This window comes from Carya illinoinensis, chromosome 7 (genome assembly GCF_018687715.1).
Source record: "Carya illinoinensis cultivar Pawnee chromosome 7, C.illinoinensisPawnee_v1, whole genome shotgun sequence".
Lineage (NCBI taxonomy): Eukaryota > Viridiplantae > Streptophyta > Magnoliopsida > Fagales > Juglandaceae > Carya > Carya illinoinensis.
Genome location: NC_056758.1, coordinates 28377927 through 28398491, shown reverse-complemented (window position 1 = coordinate 28398491; position 20565 = coordinate 28377927). Strand labels below are relative to the sequence as shown.

At 37.3% G+C, this 20565-nt stretch overlaps 1 protein-coding gene across 1 annotated transcript; it reads left to right on the top strand.

Moving 5' to 3' along the window:
• The first annotated feature begins 19939 nt into the window (after nt 1-19939).
• LOC122317159 (glutaredoxin-C11-like) lies at nt 19940-20565 on the top strand. The gene has a single exon (XM_043134105.1). The coding sequence runs from the start codon at nt 20120-20122 to the stop codon at nt 20426-20428; it is 309 nt and encodes a 102-aa protein (XP_042990039.1). The 5' UTR covers nt 19940-20119; the 3' UTR covers nt 20429-20565.

Genomic DNA, 20565 nt, shown 5'->3' with positions numbered 1-20565 from the left:
TGTTTTATTATGTATGTTTTGAATAGTTTTGTATTGAATTAAGAAAAATTCTGGTACTTAGTTATTGACTTTGCTTTTCGCTGTGTATTTCTCGTGCCCATTTGTCGATTTTACACACACTTGGCACGTCGATAGGGTGGTGACCCGTGATGTCATCATCCGGACGTCTCGATTTCCCCGTGTCCGTGCGTGGGGATTTGGGGGCGTCACACAAAACAACTTCAAGAACTCTAACATTTCAATAACATACTCTCAATATGTTCATAAAACCTTCTTAAGAGCTATCAAACTTTGAATAATTATGCCAAAACCACAAAATTTCACAAAAGCATACTTAACACAATCAGTTTGCACCCATTCACTAGAACCAAGTGCTTTGTGGTTTGGTTTTAATCAAACCATTAGATCCAAAACTTCTATGAAGTAAATCATCAATAAATAACATCACAAGTTTAACATTAAAGTCTTAAAACATATATAAACATCAAAACTAAGATCACATGGTAACAATTGCATAAAAACATAGATCCATCCTAGAACCTCAAATACAAGACCTATCCAGACCTTTGTGTGATACCTTGTTTTTACGTGTATTTTCACTGAAGGAGTTTTTAATTTAATTAATATATTAGCTCTTTTATTTTAAATTATTGTATTTTAGTTTGATGTGGTGTTTAATTTATTTTAGTCGTTTTATGGCTTTTAAAATCGTTTTCGTCGGATCAGTTTTTGGATTCCGGAGGTGAGAATCAGACCTCATTTTCTTTCTCCATCTTTTATTTTCTCTTTTTATTTTTCCCTTTTTTCTTTTTTCTTTTTTTCCTTTTCTTCTTTTCTTCTTTCTTTTTTTCTTCTTCTTCTTTTTCCTTCTCCACACCCACACGACCTGCTCTCTCTCCCTCCCTCCCGTCGTCGTCCAGCCTCTCCACCCAAACCCACTGCCGTCGGCCGACGTGGCCGACACAGCCCCCACCAGTCAACTCCCCTTTGGCCGGCGCACCACCCCACCAAAAACCAGCCCCATTTGTGCTGCCGTTAACCCCCTACAGCCCATCTAAGCTGCACGGCTTTGAGCCATTTTCGGCGTCGTCGCTCCACCTCCGGCCACCACCTCTTCACCACTTCATCCCCTACCTCTTGTCATCTTAACCCACCCATTTTCGGCCTCGATACATTGCCGGAGCAGCTCCCACGAGCTCAACTCTGATCTGCCCATTTTTGCACTTCCACCGCCATTTCCATCGCCACCCACGGCTAAAACTCACTTCCATTAGCTTCATAAACATTTCTAGACCATTCCCTATCAATTTCGTGTATTGGTTTGTTCCTATTCGAAAGTGGGTAATTTACAACCCACAGTCATAGTGTAAAATACACTATTACGTTATTTTTTTCTCCGCCGTTTGCAACGTCATGATCCTTCGAAAAATATCTTATAGCGTTGTAAGTATTTTCCAAACTCTATTTTTGATTTAAATATATTTTTGCTCTTACAATAAATTATTTGACTGCTTGGTTGATTCCAGACTGAGTCCGAGGAGTTCGGGGGTCGAATGGATTGAGGACAGAGTTGCTTGGTTTTGTTGTTTTTGTGATTGGTTGGTTGGTTTGTATCTTGAGGCGTGCATTGCATGATGCATTCATGTGCATTTTTATTTAAATTGAGAAAATTCGATTTTGTTTGTGTTAATGGATTTTCGGGTGCGTGTGTATCACGACCCCAAGCCAAGATGGGGTATTATCTCAGTGGAGCTCCTCTGGTCACTCGGGAGCGTAATATATTGAGTGAGGTCCCCTGGGTTGTCCCTGGGCGACAACAGGAGCAGGCGGGATGGTAACGCTCTCGTACCGACTCTGTGGCCCTTCGCTGGCGAGGGCTAGAGGATACTTGGCTACGTGCGTGCGGATCACGGAACTGGGCATCGCTCGTTATGAATTCATACGCACGGTCGTTACTCGTGGTGTGACGATAGGAGCCAGGGTATGCGGATGATCCCTAGGGGAGGTCAAGGTGCATTCGGATTAATTGGTTATTGAATTGAGTTGGATTTGGGCCAAATGAGACTTTTGGCATGAGTTGGAAATAAATACGTTTTTTGGGCCAAATGGGATTTTTTGGCGTGCGTGGAAAAAATGTGGTTTACGGGTCATGTGCATTTGCATTCTTTCATGCATATTGTTTGAGTTTAATATGTTTTTATCTAGTGCCATTTGGATCTTTACTTACCTGCGGCACCATTTTGGTACTGTAGATTTTGATGCAGAGATCGAGAAGGAGGAGGAGGCTGAGCCCTAGGAGGAGGCTCTGTCGGAGTATTGATTTGGAGTTTATATCTTGTAGTTGGTTTTGAAACAATATTTGTAGCTTGTAATATTTTATTATGTATATTTTGAACGGGTTTGTATTAAACAAAGAAAAATTCTGGTACTTAGTTATATGACTCTGTTTATCTGCTGCGTGTTTTCTTTTGCACACTTGTTGCATGTACACACACTTGGCACTTGGTGATAGGGTGGTGACCCGTGTTGTCATCATCCCGACGTCTCGATTTCTCCGTATTCGTACGTGGGATTTGGGGGCGTCACACTTTGCATGCATAAAAACTCATATCTTCAAAGATCAACACCATATGTCTTCAAAATAACATTCTAACATGTAGATCAAAGTCCTAGGAGAATCATATGTGAATATTAAAGTCATTGGAGCATACTTTCAAAACAAAATACCTAAGCTTTCCCAAAACAAAATCTGTTTTCATACTCCCAGTTTTTAACTTTTTAGATCTATGCAAAACTCACATAAAATACTTGTAACATGCAATGAATCTTCATCAAACTTGTATTCTAGCATGTTAACTATAAACCATCAAAAGATTAGGCCAATATCTTGCCAATAACTTAGGGGATATTTGGAGAATGAAATGAGATAAGAATTTTATGAATAGTAGTAAGATGGTTTATGAATAGTAGTGAGATAGTTTGAGTTAAGTATTTAATAGATCTTGGCAAAGGAGAGAGAAAATTTTCAATAAAAAAATATTAGAACGTTAGAATATTATTAGAATGTAATTTTTTAATATTATTTTTGTTTTGAGATTTGAAAATGTTGAATTATTTTTTATTTTTTGTTTGAAATTTTAGAAAAGTTGTAATGATTAAATTGAAAAAATTATAATGATTAGTTTAAAACATATTTGTGTTTGAATGACATTTGGGAAGGAAATAAGATGAGATGGAAATTGTTTCCAAACATTCTCTTAGTCAAAAACATCAAAATATCACACATTGTCTAGACTATTGCCTAGAATGACTTCTTCATCCTTGAACAAACTTTTTATCCACCAAACATCTATGAAAATTTACACAAAATATACCAACAGAAGCTAGACTTAAGGAACAACTTATGTAAAGAGAACATTGTGAGAACCTACTTACGACACCTTCAAAAAATTTGAGCAATAAGTGTCAAATTAGCTATCCAAAGGTTCCTCTAGATCCCTCTCCAAGAAAAGATTTTAAAAGTGACTGAAGGCTAGTGAAATGGACAAGAACTAGACTTAGGTTTTTTTGATAGTGAGATGAAATGAGATGGTTTTAAATAAAAATTGAAAGTTGAATAAAATACTGTTAGACTATTATTTTTTAATATTATTATTTTTTTAGGATTTGAAAAAGTTGAATTGTTTATTATATTTTGTGTGAAAATTTAAAAAAGTTATAATGATGAGATGGGTTGAGAGTATTTCTCAATCTAAACAGCCTTATAACTTTAGGAGGGGTGAAATGAGATGTGTGAGTGACACTTTGGATGATGTGGTATTAGCAAAATCAAATACAAAACCAGGTGCCACAACCCATGGTTTCAGCCTACTGCTGTTGAGTGAGAGGGAGGTGGTGAGGTAGCTTTTGACTTTCCCATCAAACACTATTTGGGATTCACTTGGACAGTGAAAGGACAACCTTGGTAGGGGAAAAACTTCCTCCACAAGCCTTGTCTTGGTGGTGCAATTTCATGGACCTTCATTTAGGGTTTAATGGGGTTTGATTGTGGTTTGGGTTTTCTAACAAACCCAAATTCAATTTTTCTTTACCCAATAAAATAACAAGATATGAAATAATAAATAAGGATGAAATGACATGAATTTGAGTGATTAATAGCTTGTGAAAGTGATTTAATTAGTTGATTAAACACTAACCTACAACCGGTCACACCTAGGGTTTTGAGGAAACATTTGGGGTTTGGGAAAAATATTTGGGGTTTCAGTTTTTACCAAGATTTGGAGTTTCAATTGGATTACAAGTACTTGGGGTTTTACTAGAGTTGAAACCCTCTTAGGTTTGGTACAAATTAGATGATTGGATGGAATAATGTTTGGCTTAGGTGGCATAATCACAAAACTTGATTTCTTTTCACATTTCCATCTTATGGTTCCTATTGGTGCCAAATGTTTAATACTATTAACCAAGATTGGCTAAGATCATATCAAGTGTCTAAATAAAATTTCTCTAACCTAATTTGGACACTCCCCATTATGATCTCACTACAACATATATCGCTTTTTGTGTCCAAAAAAATTGCTGCTAATGTTCAATTTATAGTCGCAATATCGTTAAAGTGTCCAACCCATTTCACCGCTACATGGTCGATAAAAATACGTCTAAAAAATTTTTAAATGGCACATAAAATTTTGTACTTGAAAGTGATACCATTTCTAGCGAAATCGGGAACTGCAAACCTTTCTCCCTTTGATGCAAAAAATTGAAAGGATGTGAACTATAAACATTAGCATCCAATTTGAAGGGTCAGGAACACACCAAATTCACCACAAATTGTATTTTATGTCAATACCATTAATGTCACAAAAAGTAATTGTCTTGCCGCAAATATCTGATTTCGAAATGGTCAACTTGCTGCGAAAATCATCTTGGACACTAATATGAATTTGTCGCATCGAATCCTTTACCAGTGAGAAGAGGGCAGCAACTAGTACAATTACCGTCCCTTTTTGAGTCACAAATAACCTATCTACCACCGTACTTATTACATCCATACCGTCCCTTGTTCCCTGGCTGGCCCAGTCTGTGTGTGTATATGTATACACAAAAACAGTTTAGGATTTGGATACCTCTTAGAATTTGTAGGATAATGCAAAATGATTGTTTGCAAAATTTTTTATATTCTATTATAAATTAATGATACACAACCCAAAAATATTTATACATTAGTGCTTGAGACATAGTACCAATAACAGAAAAGGGAAGATTATATACTAAGTAATTATCATCTAACTTTCATCATATACAGATATTGCTTTGAGTTATATATATATATATACAAACACTCCATGCAAACAATTATTGCTTTTTAGAATAAGAAATCATGATGAAATAGGGATGGATTTATCACAAGTCATCTTGTGTAAATATATACCAGGTTAAATTGTTTGTAAAAACCTCATATATGATGGCATATAGCTAGCTACCTATAGGCCTAGCACCTCACAATTGTAACAACAAACAGATCCCATTTTAACTAAAAATAAACTAACATCATTTAGACATCAATTGTCCATGCACGGACAATTAAGCAACTCAACAAAACTACTAGTAGCCCACCTGAGTGATGTATGTACCAATCATTTTATACATACAACATGCAGTATGAAAACAACATCAAGTGCAATAACTCCTTACTGTTCTTCACTCAAGCAATATTGTTTTTGACATCTAATAGGAAGCCAAACATAATGATCAACTATGCAAAAGACAGCTTTTGAGTCCTGGAGTAGAATGGAAGCATGGTGAGAATTTGCCACCTATTTATCGGCCTCTGTTTAGCAATCACCCACCAGCTTTCATGTAATCTATATTTCTCTGCATCCACTTCGTATAGGCATAGTTAAATAAACCATAATATTTGTAATGGGAATGAAAGTGGTTTAATAAAACAAACATATTATAATAGACGTAGATTCATGAAGTAAAGTTGCTAAATAAACTACCCAACAGACTAGTAGTGCCATGCATATGTTAAAACCCCACCCTTACCATCCCCTATACATCTGATAGAATTAGATGTGCTGTGATACCCTGTTCTTATGTGTATTTTCACTGAAAGAGTATTTTAATTTGATTAAAATATTAGTTCTTTTATTTTAAATTATTGTATTTTAATTAGATTTATTTAGTTGTGATATTTGTTTTGTAGAGCTTTCTTAATATTAATTATCTTTTTAAGTTTAAATTGCTGTGTAATTTATTTTAGTTTATTTTCTAATTTAAAATTATGTTGTTAGTTTTACTAGTTATTTATTATATTTTAGCTTGATGTTGTGACGCCTCCAAATCCCCACGCAAGGACACGGGAAAATCGAGACGTCCGGATGGTGACATCGCGGGTCACCATCCAATCGACGAGTGCTAAGTGTGTGTATAAGTAACAAATGTGCACGAAGAAACACGCAGTGGATAGCAAAGTCATAAACTAAGTACCAGAATTTTCATTGTTTAATACAAAACTATTCAAAATATACATAATAAAATATTACAAACTACAAGTATTGTTGAAACCAACAACAAGCTTAAACTTCAACTCAATACTCCGGCAGAGCCGCATCCTCGGGCTCAGCCTCCTCCTCTTCCTCGAACTCTGCACCAAAATCTACGGTACCAAAAATGGTGCTGCAGGTAAGTAAGATCCAAACATCACTAGATAAAAACATATAAAACTCAAACAATATGCATGAAGAAAAGCCAATGTACATGACCTGTGAAACCATATTTTTCCATGCACGCCAAAAACTCATTTGGCCCAAAAACATTACCATTAAAACCATTCCTCACCATTATCTTAGATAATGGCCCAAATCAAGAACCACCATTTTCCTAGAAAATGGATTGCATAGCCTCAAATTGAACCTCGCCATTTTCTCAAAAAATGGCTCGTAACCAAAACCATAAAAACCGATCCAATTATGCATGCACCATGATCTCCCCTAGGGATCATCCACACACTCTGGCTCTATGCCACACCACACGTAACGTCTACGCGTGTGACACCTAAACGAGCGATACCCAGTACTCGTGCCCAGCGCGTCCTTGGCCAGGCTATCCTCTAGTCCCCGCCACTCTAGGGACCACGGAGTTGACACGACAGCGTTACCATATCGTGCGATCCAGTCGTCGCCCTGCGACAACCCAGGGGATGTCACTCAGTATTATCCACTCCCGAGTGACCAGAGGAGCTCCACCGAGATAATGCCCCATCCCGGCTTGGGGTCGTGATACACACACACCCGAAATTCCATTTACGCCAACAAAACATGATTTTCTCAATTTAAATAAAAAGCATATGAATGCAATATGTAATGCACGCCTCAAGGCACAAATAACCAATCAGTCACAAAAACAACCAAACCAAGCAACTCCGTCCTCAATCCATCCGACCCCCGAACTCCTCGGACTCAGTCCGAAATCAACCAACTAACAGCAAATATTTATTGTAAGAGTAAAATATATTTAAATCTAAAAGTACAGTTTGAAAAATATTTACAGCGCTATACGGTATTTTTCAAAAGCTCGCAGCATTGCAAATGGCGGAGGAAAAGCAACGTAACAATGTATTTTACACTGTGGCCGTGGGTAATAAATTACCCACTTTCTAACGGAGACAAACCAAGATATGAAATTGATAGGGAATGGCCTTGAGATGTTTATGAAGTTAAAGAAAGTGAGTTTTGGCCTTGGGTGGCGGTGGAAATGGCGGTGGAAGGCCAAAAAAGGGCTGAATGGAGTTGAGCTCGTGGGAGCTGCTCCGGCAATGGATCGAGGCCAGAAATTGGTGGGTTAGGATGGCAAGAGGTGGGAAGAAGTTGTGAAGAGGTGTGGCCGGAGGTGGAACGACGGCGCGGGAAAAGCTAAAAAACCGTGTGGCTTGAAGGAGCTCATGGCGGCTAACGGTGGCTTGGATGGAGGTGAAACTTGGTGGGGATGTTCACCAGTGGGAGGGGAAGAAAATTGGGTGGGTGGTGTTGGCCACATTGCCGGTGAGCGGCAGTTCTAAGCTAAACAAGCAACCGGCGACAGAGAGAGAAGGGTGGGCTGGTGCCGTGACTTCCAGCCGTGCATGGCGGCTAACGGCTGGACGGATGGCCCTGAAAATTGGTGAGGGTGATCACCGGTGGGGGAGAAGATTTTGGTGGGGGTGGTGTACAACACGGCGGCGGGACGACTGCGAATTGGGCGGCCGAAGGGTCGGCGACGGGAAGGAGAAAAGGAAGCAGCAGCGCGCACGGGGAGAAGAGAAAAAGAAGAAAACAAAGAAAGAAAGAAGAAGGAAAGAAAAGGGAAAAAGGGAAAAAGAAAAAAGAGAAAAGAAAAGAAATGAGGTCCAATCCTCACTCAGGAAACTAAAAACGGATCCGCCGAAAACAATTTTAAAAGCATAAAACGACTAAAATAAATTAAACACAACATCAAATAAATTAAAACCAATTTAAAATATAATAATTTAAAATAAAAGAACTAGTATATTAATTAAATTAAAAACAACTCCTTCAGTGAAAGTACACGTAAAAACGGGTCATCACAGATGTGATGTTTAAATTATTTTATTCGTTTTATAGCTTTTAAAGTTGTTTTCGTTGGATCAGTTTCTGGACTCCAGAAGTGAGGATTCGATCTCATTTTTCCCCCCATCTTTTCTTTTTCTCTTTTCTTTTTTTTCTCTCTTTTTTTTTCTTTTTTTTTTTCTTCTTCTCCGGTTTTCTCCTGTGCGCATGACACTCTCTCTCTCCTCCATTTCCGTCCATTTTCTTCCACCGCTGTGACCTACACCACCCACCCAGAAATCTTTCCCTCTGGCAGGCGCACGTCCCCACCAAGTTTCACCTCCATCCGAGCCACCGTTAGCCGCCACGAGCTCCTCCAAACCGCATGGTTTTTGGGCCATTTCGCTACCATCGTTCCACCTCCGGCCACCACGTCTTCAACACATCATCACCTACCTCTTGTCATCCTAAACCACCTATTTCTAGCTCCAATCCGTTGCCAGAGCAACCTCCACGAGCTCATCTTCATTTTTGTCGTTTTTCGCTTCCACCGCCATTTTCTCCGCCATCCACGGTCAACTCTCACTTCCATCATCCTCATAAATACCTCTAGGCTATTCCCTATCAATCCCAAGTCTTGGTTTGTCCCCATTCAAAAGTGGGTATTTTACAACCCATGGCCACAATGTATTTTACACTGTTATGTTGTTTTTTCTTCACCGTTTGCAGCTCCTTGATCCTTCAAAAATTATTATATAGCACTGTAAGTATTTTTTAAACTCTATTTTAGATTTAAATATATTATTGCTTGTACAATAAATTCATTGACTGGTTGGTTATTCTGGACCGAGCTGAGGAGTCGGGAGTCGGATGGATTTGAGGACGAATTTGTTTGGTTATTGTTGACATTGAGTTTTGTTGGATAAATTGTATCTTGAGGTGTGCATTTCATGGTGTATTCATGTGCATGTATTAAATTGAGAAAAATTTGTTTTATCAGTGTGAATAGATTTTCGGGTGCGTGTGTATCACGACCCCAAGCCGGGATGTGGTATTATATCAGTGGAGCTCCTCTGGTCATTCGGGAGTGGATAATACTGAGTGACATCCCCTAGGTTTTCGCTGGGCGATGATCAGATCGCACGATACGGTAACGTTGTCCTGTCGACTCCGTGGTCCCTAGGCTGGCGGGGACTAGAGGATGACCTGGTCCAGGTACGCGCTGGGTGCGAGACTGGGCATCGCTCGTTTAGATATCACATGCGTAGTCGTTACTTGCGGTGTGGCACAGGAGCCAAAGTGTGCGGATGATCCCTAGGGGAGATCACGGTGCATGCTATAAATTAGAACGAGTTTTAGATATTAGATACAGGCCATTTTCTGGGAAAAATGGCGAGGTTTTGTTTGAAATTATTGTGATCCATTTTCTGGAAAAATGGTAGTTTTCTTGGTTTGGGCCATCATCTGGGATAATGGCAAGGACTGGTTTTAAGGGATATGTTTTGGGCCAAAATGAGATTTTTGGCGTGTGTGGAAAAAATGTGGATTTTTGGGACATGTGCATTTGGCATTCTTTCATGCATATTGTTGAGTTTAATATATTTTTATCTTGTGGCGTTTGGATTATTTTTGGGTCCATAGATTTTGATGCAGATGTTGAGGAGGAGGAAGAGGCTGAGCCCGAGGAGGCGGCTCCGCCAGAGTTTTGATTTGGAGTTGTTTATGTCAAAAAAAAAAAATATCTCTACTAACTTTTTTTATGCCTTGTATTTTGGTTTTGAAATAATATTTGAGACTTCTAATATTTTATTATGTGTGGTTTAAACAGGTTTGTATTAAACAAAAATTCTGGTATTTAGTTATAAGATTTTTATTATCTGCTGCGTGATTTTATTGTACCCTTGTTGCATGTACACACACTTGGCACTTGGCGATAGGATGTGTAACCCGGGTTGTCATCATCCCGACATCTCGATTTCCACGTGTCCGTACATGGGAGTTGGGGGCATCACATGTGCACCTAAGAATTTATAAGTTCTTAGGTGCACATCTAAGATCTTATAAGTTCTTAGATGCATAAGTGCATAAATATTTTACAAGTTTCCTTACATGCATAAGTGGATTAATATCATTACTACACAACTCATTAATATTAAAATACATGTAGATATGAAATTAGTTCCACCTAAAGCACTACTTAGAAGTTTAAGTAGTTTGGTGTGGTGGCTTTGTCAGGGAAAAGCAAAATCAATTCCATTCATCAACTGTTTCTCCCATCCAATACTTATCCTATACATGAGAAATAAATCCTATGCAATTGATATATTAAAGAAAGTAAATTAACCTAATGGGGATCTCTACCATTACTACAGCAGGCTACAACATGCTATCCAATTGTAACAATGCTATATTAAGTACACGTTAGGTGTTTCATCACCTATCTATACAACAAGTTGCATCACCTATCTACATCTCCACCTACCTCTACTATCCACGCCAACACGACCATCTAAATTCTCAGAAGCCAAACAAGTACTCAAGCTCACTGTTCATACACATTAAAAAATTCCAAATTCCATATGTTCTAATGCAGTAAGCCCCAAGTGAATAGCGTATATACAGAGATATTGAGTAACTGAACTCTCAACATAATGGTCTACCATTATCAGTTGCCAAACTAGTTTTGAAGGGACATATTATTCGAACATAGAAATTCAAATTAACAAAAGGAGCTAATGCAGTAAGCAACAATTAGTCTAGTCGGCAAAAATTCCAACTGTCATGGTCATCTCTTTTATTTCAGCATGTATTAAGCACTTGAAAACATAATAATTTCAAATCGACTAATTCAACAAAGAGCAAAACAAATGACAAAAGTAAATATGATTAATTATAACAAGTATGCATGGGAACACTACTTACTAATTATCATGATTATCAGCAACATCTAATCAGTTCATTCACATGGGAAAGACGTAATATATTATTTGACTATTATACATCAAGGTTGACAAATGTAACATATCCTAAAAAAGAAAAAGAAAAAGGGAGCCTAGAGATGCAACATGTCCAAACTCATGGGTATATGTAGGCCAACTAATTCCTATAGGGAAGTCATGAATGTGTAAAAAAGATGATGAGGGCAAGATTGTCGACCAGTTTTACTCAATTTCTAGCTATCATAAAATTAAGGAATATAGATCAAAAGATCGTAGTTTTTTATGTTCAAGTATTGCTACTTAGAGGTCAATAACCCCCAAACAGGCTATTGTTAGACTGATTTAGATGTTTTACAATAGTAACTTTTGTGTGTCACTAAGCGACCCTACAAATAAGATAAGTATTTCATAAGAAAAATATTAAGTTCACAAAAAAAGACCTCACAAGAAAAAAAATTTACAAACTCGTTGTGGTTAAAAAAAAAGTTGTAACATTAGTATGTAATATAAAATTGATCTAATATGTCCCTGTTTAGTTCTATTACAAAAACAAAAAGAAGAAATGCACTGATTTAATGGCAAATCATCAATCCTTATAGAAAAGTTTCCACAATTACTTTTATAGGATTTAACTTGATGAAACTAATATTAGCCTATTCTAGGTATAGGCAAGCTTTTAGATAAGCTCCAAGCTACTTATAATGCATATATATAAGTATATGTTTCAATACCAATATATATATATATATATACACACTCTATTAGATATGAAACTCAAGGATTCAGCATTCACGCTGGACTAAAGTAATGGGTTGCGCTAACTTACAATAGTTTTGATGGGTAGATGGTTGGAAAAGTCATGCAACGAATTAGCTTACAAAGATGTGAGCATACAGCAGAATCCAACCCACCCTCATTGCATTTAAATCCTAAGGTCTTACTCACGTCCAGTTATCACATTTAAGCTAGACTAGTGCTGGTGGCTTATTTCCTCCAAATATCAGATATTTAAATTAACATAAGGACTCAATGGTAGTAAGCAACATGTGAATATAGCAAAAATAAAAATCTGAAATTCATGGTAAAAAATTTTGCAACTTGTATTAAGCACTAGAATGTTGCAACAGACCATGTAGGGTATCAGGGTGGGCGAGAAGGAAAACAGGGGTCTTATATTTATTTCCCTATTTGTTAAGGAGAGAAAAAATGTTGCAACAGAATTTGCTTATGCGTGGATTTATTGTGTTGGATAAAAATGGCTATAATAAATCACAATCCACTGCAAAGGCAATCCATGGTCAAATTTAAAGTGGCAATTGTAATTTTGGTCGCAACAAATCATCTGTAGCATCATTGTATTGGTCGTCATAAGATAATGGACTTCGTTTGATTTTTGTGTCAAAAGCATACAACGCTGAAAATAATTTAGCCGCAAAAACGCATATGTGTTGTAGTGTCTTGAAAACACTAGACTGAGCACCACGTGGCATTTACACTAGTCACTATTCACTTCAAAAATGGTAAAAATAACTTTGCACAATAAAATTCTAAATATTTATATGAACTAGAAGTGTACTTAATTTTATGAGATTCAACTCTTAAGTATCTCAAACAATTTAAAACGTGTTTTCGAACAATTGTTGTCTGGAAACCAAAAATCGTTTTATTGAGCCATAATATCCTAAATATTCATATGAGACTAATGTTGGGACGCCCCCAAATCCCCACGCACGAACACGGGAAAATCGAGACGTCCGGATGATGACATCACGGGTCATCATCCTATCGACGTGTGCCAAGTGTGTGAAAAAGCGACGAATGTGCACGAGAAATACGCAGCGAAAAGCAAGTCAGTAACTAAGTACCAGAATTTTTCTTGTTTAATACAAAACTATTCAAAACATACATAAAAAAATGTTACAAGATACAAATATAATTTTAAACTAAATATAAAACATAACATCAGCAATCCGGCGGAGTCGCATCCTCGGGCTCAGCCTCCTCCTCCTCATCCTCGATCTCTGCACCAAAATCTACAGTACCAAAAATGGTGTCGCAAGTAAGTAAACTCGAAACACCACTAGATAAAAACATATAAAACTCAAACAATATGCATGAACTAAAAACCAATGCACATGCGCCATAAAACAAGATTTTTACACGCACGCCAAAAACCCATTTGGCCCACAAAACATATCCTTAAAACCAAGCCTCACCATTATCCCAGATAATGGCCCAAACCACCATTTTCCCAGAAAATTGATCAAAAACCTCGGAAACCAAGCATCGTCATTTTCCTAGAAAATGGCCCGCATCCGAGAACCATAAAAACAAACCGGTTATGCATGCACCATGATCTCCCCTAGGGATCATCCGCACACCCTGGCTCTGTGCCACACCGCAAGTAACGACCACGCATGTGACACCTAAACGAGTGATGCCCAGACTCGCACCCCGCGCGTACCTGGCCAGGCCATCCTCTAGTCCCCGCCACTTTAGGGACCACGGAGTCAACACAACAGTGTTACCGTATCGTGCAATCCGGTCGTCCTGCGACAACCCAGAGGATGTCACTCAGTTTTATCCACTCCCGAGTGACCAGAGGAGCTCTACCGAGATAATAACCCATCCCGGCTTGGGCTCGTGAGACACACGCACTCAAAAACCATTTACACCAATAAAACGGGATTTTTTCGATTAAAAACAATATGCACATAAACCAATATGCAACTCACACCTCATAGCACAAATAATCAAGCAAACACAAACAAGCAAAACCAAGCACTCCGTCCTTAATCCATCCAACCCCCGAACTCCTCGGACTCAGTCCGGAATTAGCTAACCAACAACAATCAATTATTGAAAGAGCAAAAATATATTTAAATCTAAAAGTAGGGTTTGGAAAATACTTACAGCGCTATACGGTATTTTTAGAAAGCTTGCGGCGTTGCAAACGGCGGAGAAAAAACAACGTAACAGTGAAAATTCACTGTGGCTGTGGGTTGTAAAATACCCACTTTTGAACGGGGACAAACCAAGGCTTGGGATTGATAGGGAATGGTCTAAGGATGATTATGAAACTAGTGGAAGTGAAGTTTGGCCGTGGGTGGCGGCGAAAACGGTGGTTGATGACCGAATTTCCCAAAATGGAAAGCTAGCTCGTGGGAGCTGTTCCGGTGGCTATTAGAGGCCAGAAATGGGTGGGTTAGGACGGCAATGAACCGGTGATGAAGTGGTGAAGAGGTGGTGGCCGGAGGTGGAGCGACGGCGGCGGATCGGGGCAAAAACCGTGGGGCTTCTTGGGCGTTTTCCGGCCAAACGGTTGGCCGGATGGGGCTGGGGTTCGGTGGGGTGGTGCACCGGCAGTAGGGGGTTCGACCGGCGGGGGTGGTGTCGACCACGGTGGCCGGACGGCGGTGGGTCGGGGCTGGGGCTGAGTCCGGCGTGGGAGAGGAGAGAGAGAGAGGGTCGACGCATGGGAAAAAGAAGAAGAAAGAAAGAAAAGGAAAAAGAAAAAGGAAAGAAAAGAGAAAAAAAAAAAAGAGAAAAAGGAAAAAGGGAAAAGAAAAGATGTAGGAAATAAATGAGGTCCAATCCTCACTCTGGAAAGTAAAACAAATCCGCCGAAAACGAGATTAAAAACCATAAAACGACTAATTAAATAAAACACAACATCCCACAAATAAAAACCAATTTTAAAACGCAATAATTTAAAATAAATAAATCAAGATATTAATTAAATTAAAAACAACCTTTCAGTAAAAATACACGCAAAAACGGGTCATCACAAATGCCATAGATTGTTTCTCGTTCTCACACTCCTAAGTATCTTAAATAAATAAAATCATGTTTTTGGCACCACATTGAGTGGTAGAATTGACTATACTGATAGACTAAAATATGCACAATTGCTCAATTCATGAAACATTTCTAGTTTTATTTGATGTTCCTAAAGTTTAAAAAATGTATTTGTTAAATTTCTAGTAGGCTATTATAGTCTATGCTTCCTAAAAAATCAAATAGTACATAATCCCTAAAAGGCAAGAATTTTCAAGCCCACTAAAGTTTGCAGATACAATCAATAGACTAAACTTCAAAGAGAGCAACACAGTGTGCATTGCAATTTTCCTAAGGATTACCATCATAACAGAATGTGGTTTTTGTATATAACTTTGGCACAACCATTTTTTACAGAGAAAGAAAAATCACAATACAAATATGTCTAAATATTAGGAAAAGAGCACAACTTCAAGTGGGAAGCAAAAATATGCACAATTGCTCAATTCATGAAACATTTCTAGTTTTATTTGATGTTCCTAAAGTTTTAAAAATTTATTTGTTAAATTTCTAGTAGGCGATTACAATCTATGCTTCCTAAAAAATCAAATAATCCTAAAAGGCAAGAATTTTCAACCCCACTAAAGTTTGCAGATACAATTAATAGACTAAACTTCAAAGAGAGCAACACAGTGTGCATTACAATTTTCCTAAGGATTACCATCATAACAGAATGTGGTTTCTATATATAACTTTGGCACAACCATTTTTTACAGAGAAAGAAAAATCACAATACAAATCTGTCTGAATATTAGGAAGAGAGCACAACTTCAAGTGGGAAGCAAAATTGTAAACTTCAACACATAACAAAATAGATATAAAAATTTTTTGCCAAGGACAACATAATACACTGATTTTTTTCCTCAGCATGGAAGTTCAAATTAAGAACATTTAAAGTTGGATAACATGATCTAGTAAAAAAAACATAACACAATTTACTAATTTCAAATATCCAGACTTGGAGAAGTAACACATGATACAACATGTCCACCTCACGTAGCAAATTCACTACACACAAGTAACACATACATACAACAAAAATGATACAGCATAAAGAGCACAAGAGTTGAGATAATGCACACAACATAGCATATGACCACACCTGAACATGAAAAAATATTCTTCAATCGTCCCCATTTAGAATTCTTCGAAGTCATGAGCATAATAAATAGAAACTGAAGTGTCATCAAAATAAACAAGAAACTAAAATGTTGGAAATCGAAGTAAAATGCCAAATAGAAACTGAAGGGTCATTAGCATAGTAAATATAATTTCAAATGGACTATGTTTGTGCCACAACCCTCTACAATGCTACACCATATTTTGACAAACCAAAGTGACAACATGCAAGCAATATATATATATATTTATTTATTTATTATCATAATTCAAGCAAGCATACCCCCAAGTTATGGAGTGTTCAAACATTTTTATCTCTATTGGCTGAAAATCTCTTTGGAAAAATCCACTTGGAAACTTTTTTTATTTTTTACTTTTATAGGAAAAAGACTTCATTTCATTCAAATGAAACTAAAGTTACAACTGTGACTGATAAATACAGGGAAAAAATTCAGATTACAAGTCAAACTACTCATCTAGTTGGCGCTCTTCTGCACATAAATTTCTTTGTGACGGACATCATCTTAACTTCTATAAACTCTCACATAACATAACCTTTTGAAATGCGAGACTCTGTAACAACAAAGACGTTCATCCCGGTCTGTCTGAAAATACCAACCCCCATTCTCCTAAGGAGGAGAGGCCCATCCTCCTAAGGAGGAGCAGGACAAACAACCCCCAACTAGAGTACCCTTTTACTATACCCTTTTACGTGTGATATAATACAGAGTACCCAACTAGAGTTTAGGCATAAAATCTAGAGCAAATAAAATAATACAAAGAAAATCACAAAACACAGAGCAAATCACAAAAACTGTGCAAGATGATAAAAGCATAAAACCCAGCTACAAAAGGCTAGCCACCAAAACCAACTCAGCAAACCACAAACAAATATATAAAATCGAGAGAGAGAGAGAGAGAGAGAGAGAGAGAGAGAGAGAGAGAGTTGATTATTGCTTATCGTGAGAGGGGAAAGAGAGAGAGGTGATGAATGGAAACGATTTAGGGTTTTTGAGTAGTTGAGAGCCAAAGTCTAGAGAGAGACAGGTGAAAAATGGAAAAAGCCCAGTTAATTCTTATCCACTAAACAACGACGTTACACTCAATAGTGCAGGACAAAAATGAAAATAGGGTAATTACATGATTTCAAATATTTTTCTGGAACGGTTATAGAAGGTTTTGAATTCTAGTCCAATTCTTTTCGAGTCAGTTAATTTGGTTCGGGTTGGGTAGGAATGTTCAAGCCGTGTCGGATACAATCATTTTGTTCTCCCCTACACATTGGATGCATTTTTTTGAGAGACTCTCACTCATATGAAAGGGAGTCATGTTAAGCCAAAATATAAATAATTTTAAAATGGCAAGAATTTGAAAATGCAAAATGAAATTCCCAAGCTAAAGGATTACCTTTTCCATCCCAATGGATCCATCAGCCCAATAAAATAGGTCTATCCCAAAATAAAAACAAATAATGTACGTTGAGTATAATTTATAATTTATATTATTTTTACACTAATGAGGGAGAATTTGATCCACACACGTGAAAGAGAGTGAATTTCAAATTCAATGGAGTCCATCGTCATCTCCTCTCATCTTTCTCTCAAAAGTTGACATTCCTCCCTCTCCAATGTCCATGGACCACGTATCCTCCTGACTGTAACAGGTAAGATTCTTGTACATCTAATGCGACATTTTAATTTTCTATGGACCAAATCATGACGCTGGATGATCATCATGCATGACATGATCAACATGTATATATGTTACTGGCCATATATCTATAGTTAAATTTCAACCATGCAAAATGTATTATGGCCATGCATTCACTCATTCTTCTAGGTATAGTAATTATATTATTATATATTGACGTGAATAAATAATGCATGTGATGAGGACGTGGCAGATTCTCAACTTTAGTTACAAGGATTCTTGCATATCAAAGATCATGCAGAACAAAAAAGAAGATGCATTGATTTGTCTTAATTTGTCTGGTGAAAGAAACTGATCGATATGATTCTGCATGCTTTTATTTTATTTTCTCCTTTATTGTTGTTGGAGTTTATATATATATTACGTGTTGGCCTTTAGACAAAATATGGCAAACGAACATTTAGGCTGTGTTTAGATATTGAGATGAGTTGAATTGAGTTATAAATAATAGTATTTTGTAGCTCCCATGCATTGAGATAGGTTAATTTAACTTTTTAGGTTGAAATGCATGAAGTAAGTTAAGATGAGTTTAACTTTTTTATGGAAAGTTAAAAAAGTAGTGAATCCCATTAATGATTGGTTTGAGATGAGTTGAGTTGGTTCAACAAACAATAACCAAACACACTCTTAAAGTTCTTCGATCTATCTATAAAAAGAACTGATCATGAACAGTATATGTGTGATTCTTGAAGGACCCAGAAATATAAAAAACAAATATCGAAATAAAATAGAACAAGGATTAGAGTTAAATAAATGTTCATGATTTCGTGATCCTGAGAAAGTATTGGTATTACATTCTAATCGATCATGTTCTTCTGCTACCTGCCTGCCAATTTGCTGATCTTCTTATCCAGTTACATGATATCCAATGCCATTGAATTTGATGCCGGGACCAATATTGCGCAGAAAGTGGTAATGGAATTTGGATAAACTAAAGTCTTATCTGTCTCCACATCAGCTGAATGATTCTACCTTGACATATTATAAAAAATATTACATCCCAACCTAAAATTATGGGTTCCAAAAAATATATATACAACATTATGGAAAAGAGATCCAATATCTAGGAAATGAATTAATTTCACAGACTTCATGATGATCATGCCATGAAAATAAGTCAAATTCTCTGGTTTTTGAACTTGAAAATGACTTGGGGAAGTCTCAAAAGGTAGTACTGAAATTTCAATGACCAAAGCACCTAGTACTCTTATCGTTGTGATGCCATGATGTGATATTATTTATCTATTTGCATATAAAATTTAAAAAAAAAAAAATGAATGTGATTCAGATACTAGCCCCTAGCTTTTAGATCTATGAATTTCCCCAATAACCATTGCTAAGTATTCAATTCCCTTCCATTTTGGATGATAATGGTGTCTTCTATAAATAAAAAATAAAAAAATTCTTCTTGCCACCCCTTTCCCATTTTAATAATAATAATTGCATAAGTGATGCTGCCTAGCAGGGATTCCATAAATGATGCTGCCAAGCAGGGCCGAAAGCGGTTTTGTAACAGTCTATAGATCATTTATTCCAAAACTTTTCGATACTACAGACATTCCTGGAGATCTCAAATATCATTACAGTGTGATACTACGTGCGACTTGTTTATGGCACATAAGGTCTCGATCAACCAAATCATAGTTGGCATTTTCTCTTATCCAAACAAATATCTGAAAGAACTTCCTCTTTTTTATCCATGTAAAAAGTTTTAAGCTGGTTTTCAATTTTTTGGATTAAACAATGCAATCCATTTGGCCTCAGGAGCCTATATAAATAAGGGTCCTGAAATCTCAATATCCATAACTAAGCCTCAGTACACAGAATAAGCTCTCACTTGCATAGCTGTTCCCAAAAACCTTTAGCTTTCAATTGGAGGTCACTCAGCTGCATTGCAACTTACTTTTCTACTCTTCATATAGCAGTTTTTCGTTATCTTTGTCAAAGCAAGCGAAGCTTATTGAGATGGATAGGGTAAAAGATTTGGCATCAAAGAAAGCTGCTGTGATATTCACCAAGAGCTCATGTTGCATGTGCCATAGCATCAAACAACTCTTCTATGAGCTTGGAGCCAGCCCTGCAATTCATGAGCTTGACCAAGTTGCCAATGGGAATGATATGGAGTATGCTCTACGAGGGCTAGGATGTAATCCCTCAGTCCCAGCTGTGTTCATAGGAGGAAAGTATGTAGGATCAGCGAAGGATATCATATCCCTCCATGTTGATGGGTCTCTCAAACAAAAGCTCATTGATGCCAAGGCCATCTGGTTCTAGCACCTACAAAAAAGAGTCTCATGCCTTGTTTGTTGAAAACAAAGTTTTATGAGGGTTTGCTTTTTCATAAGTTTCCTTGTAAACTGTGAAAAAAGTTGCACTATATGGAACTAGCCTTCGGCATTTGTTCTTCAAAA

What these genes read in the sequence shown, in the direction of transcription:
- LOC122317159 (XM_043134105.1), top strand. Translation starts at nt 20,120, where the DNA reads ATGGATAGGGTAAAAGATTTGGCATCAAAGAAAGCTGCTGTGATATTC.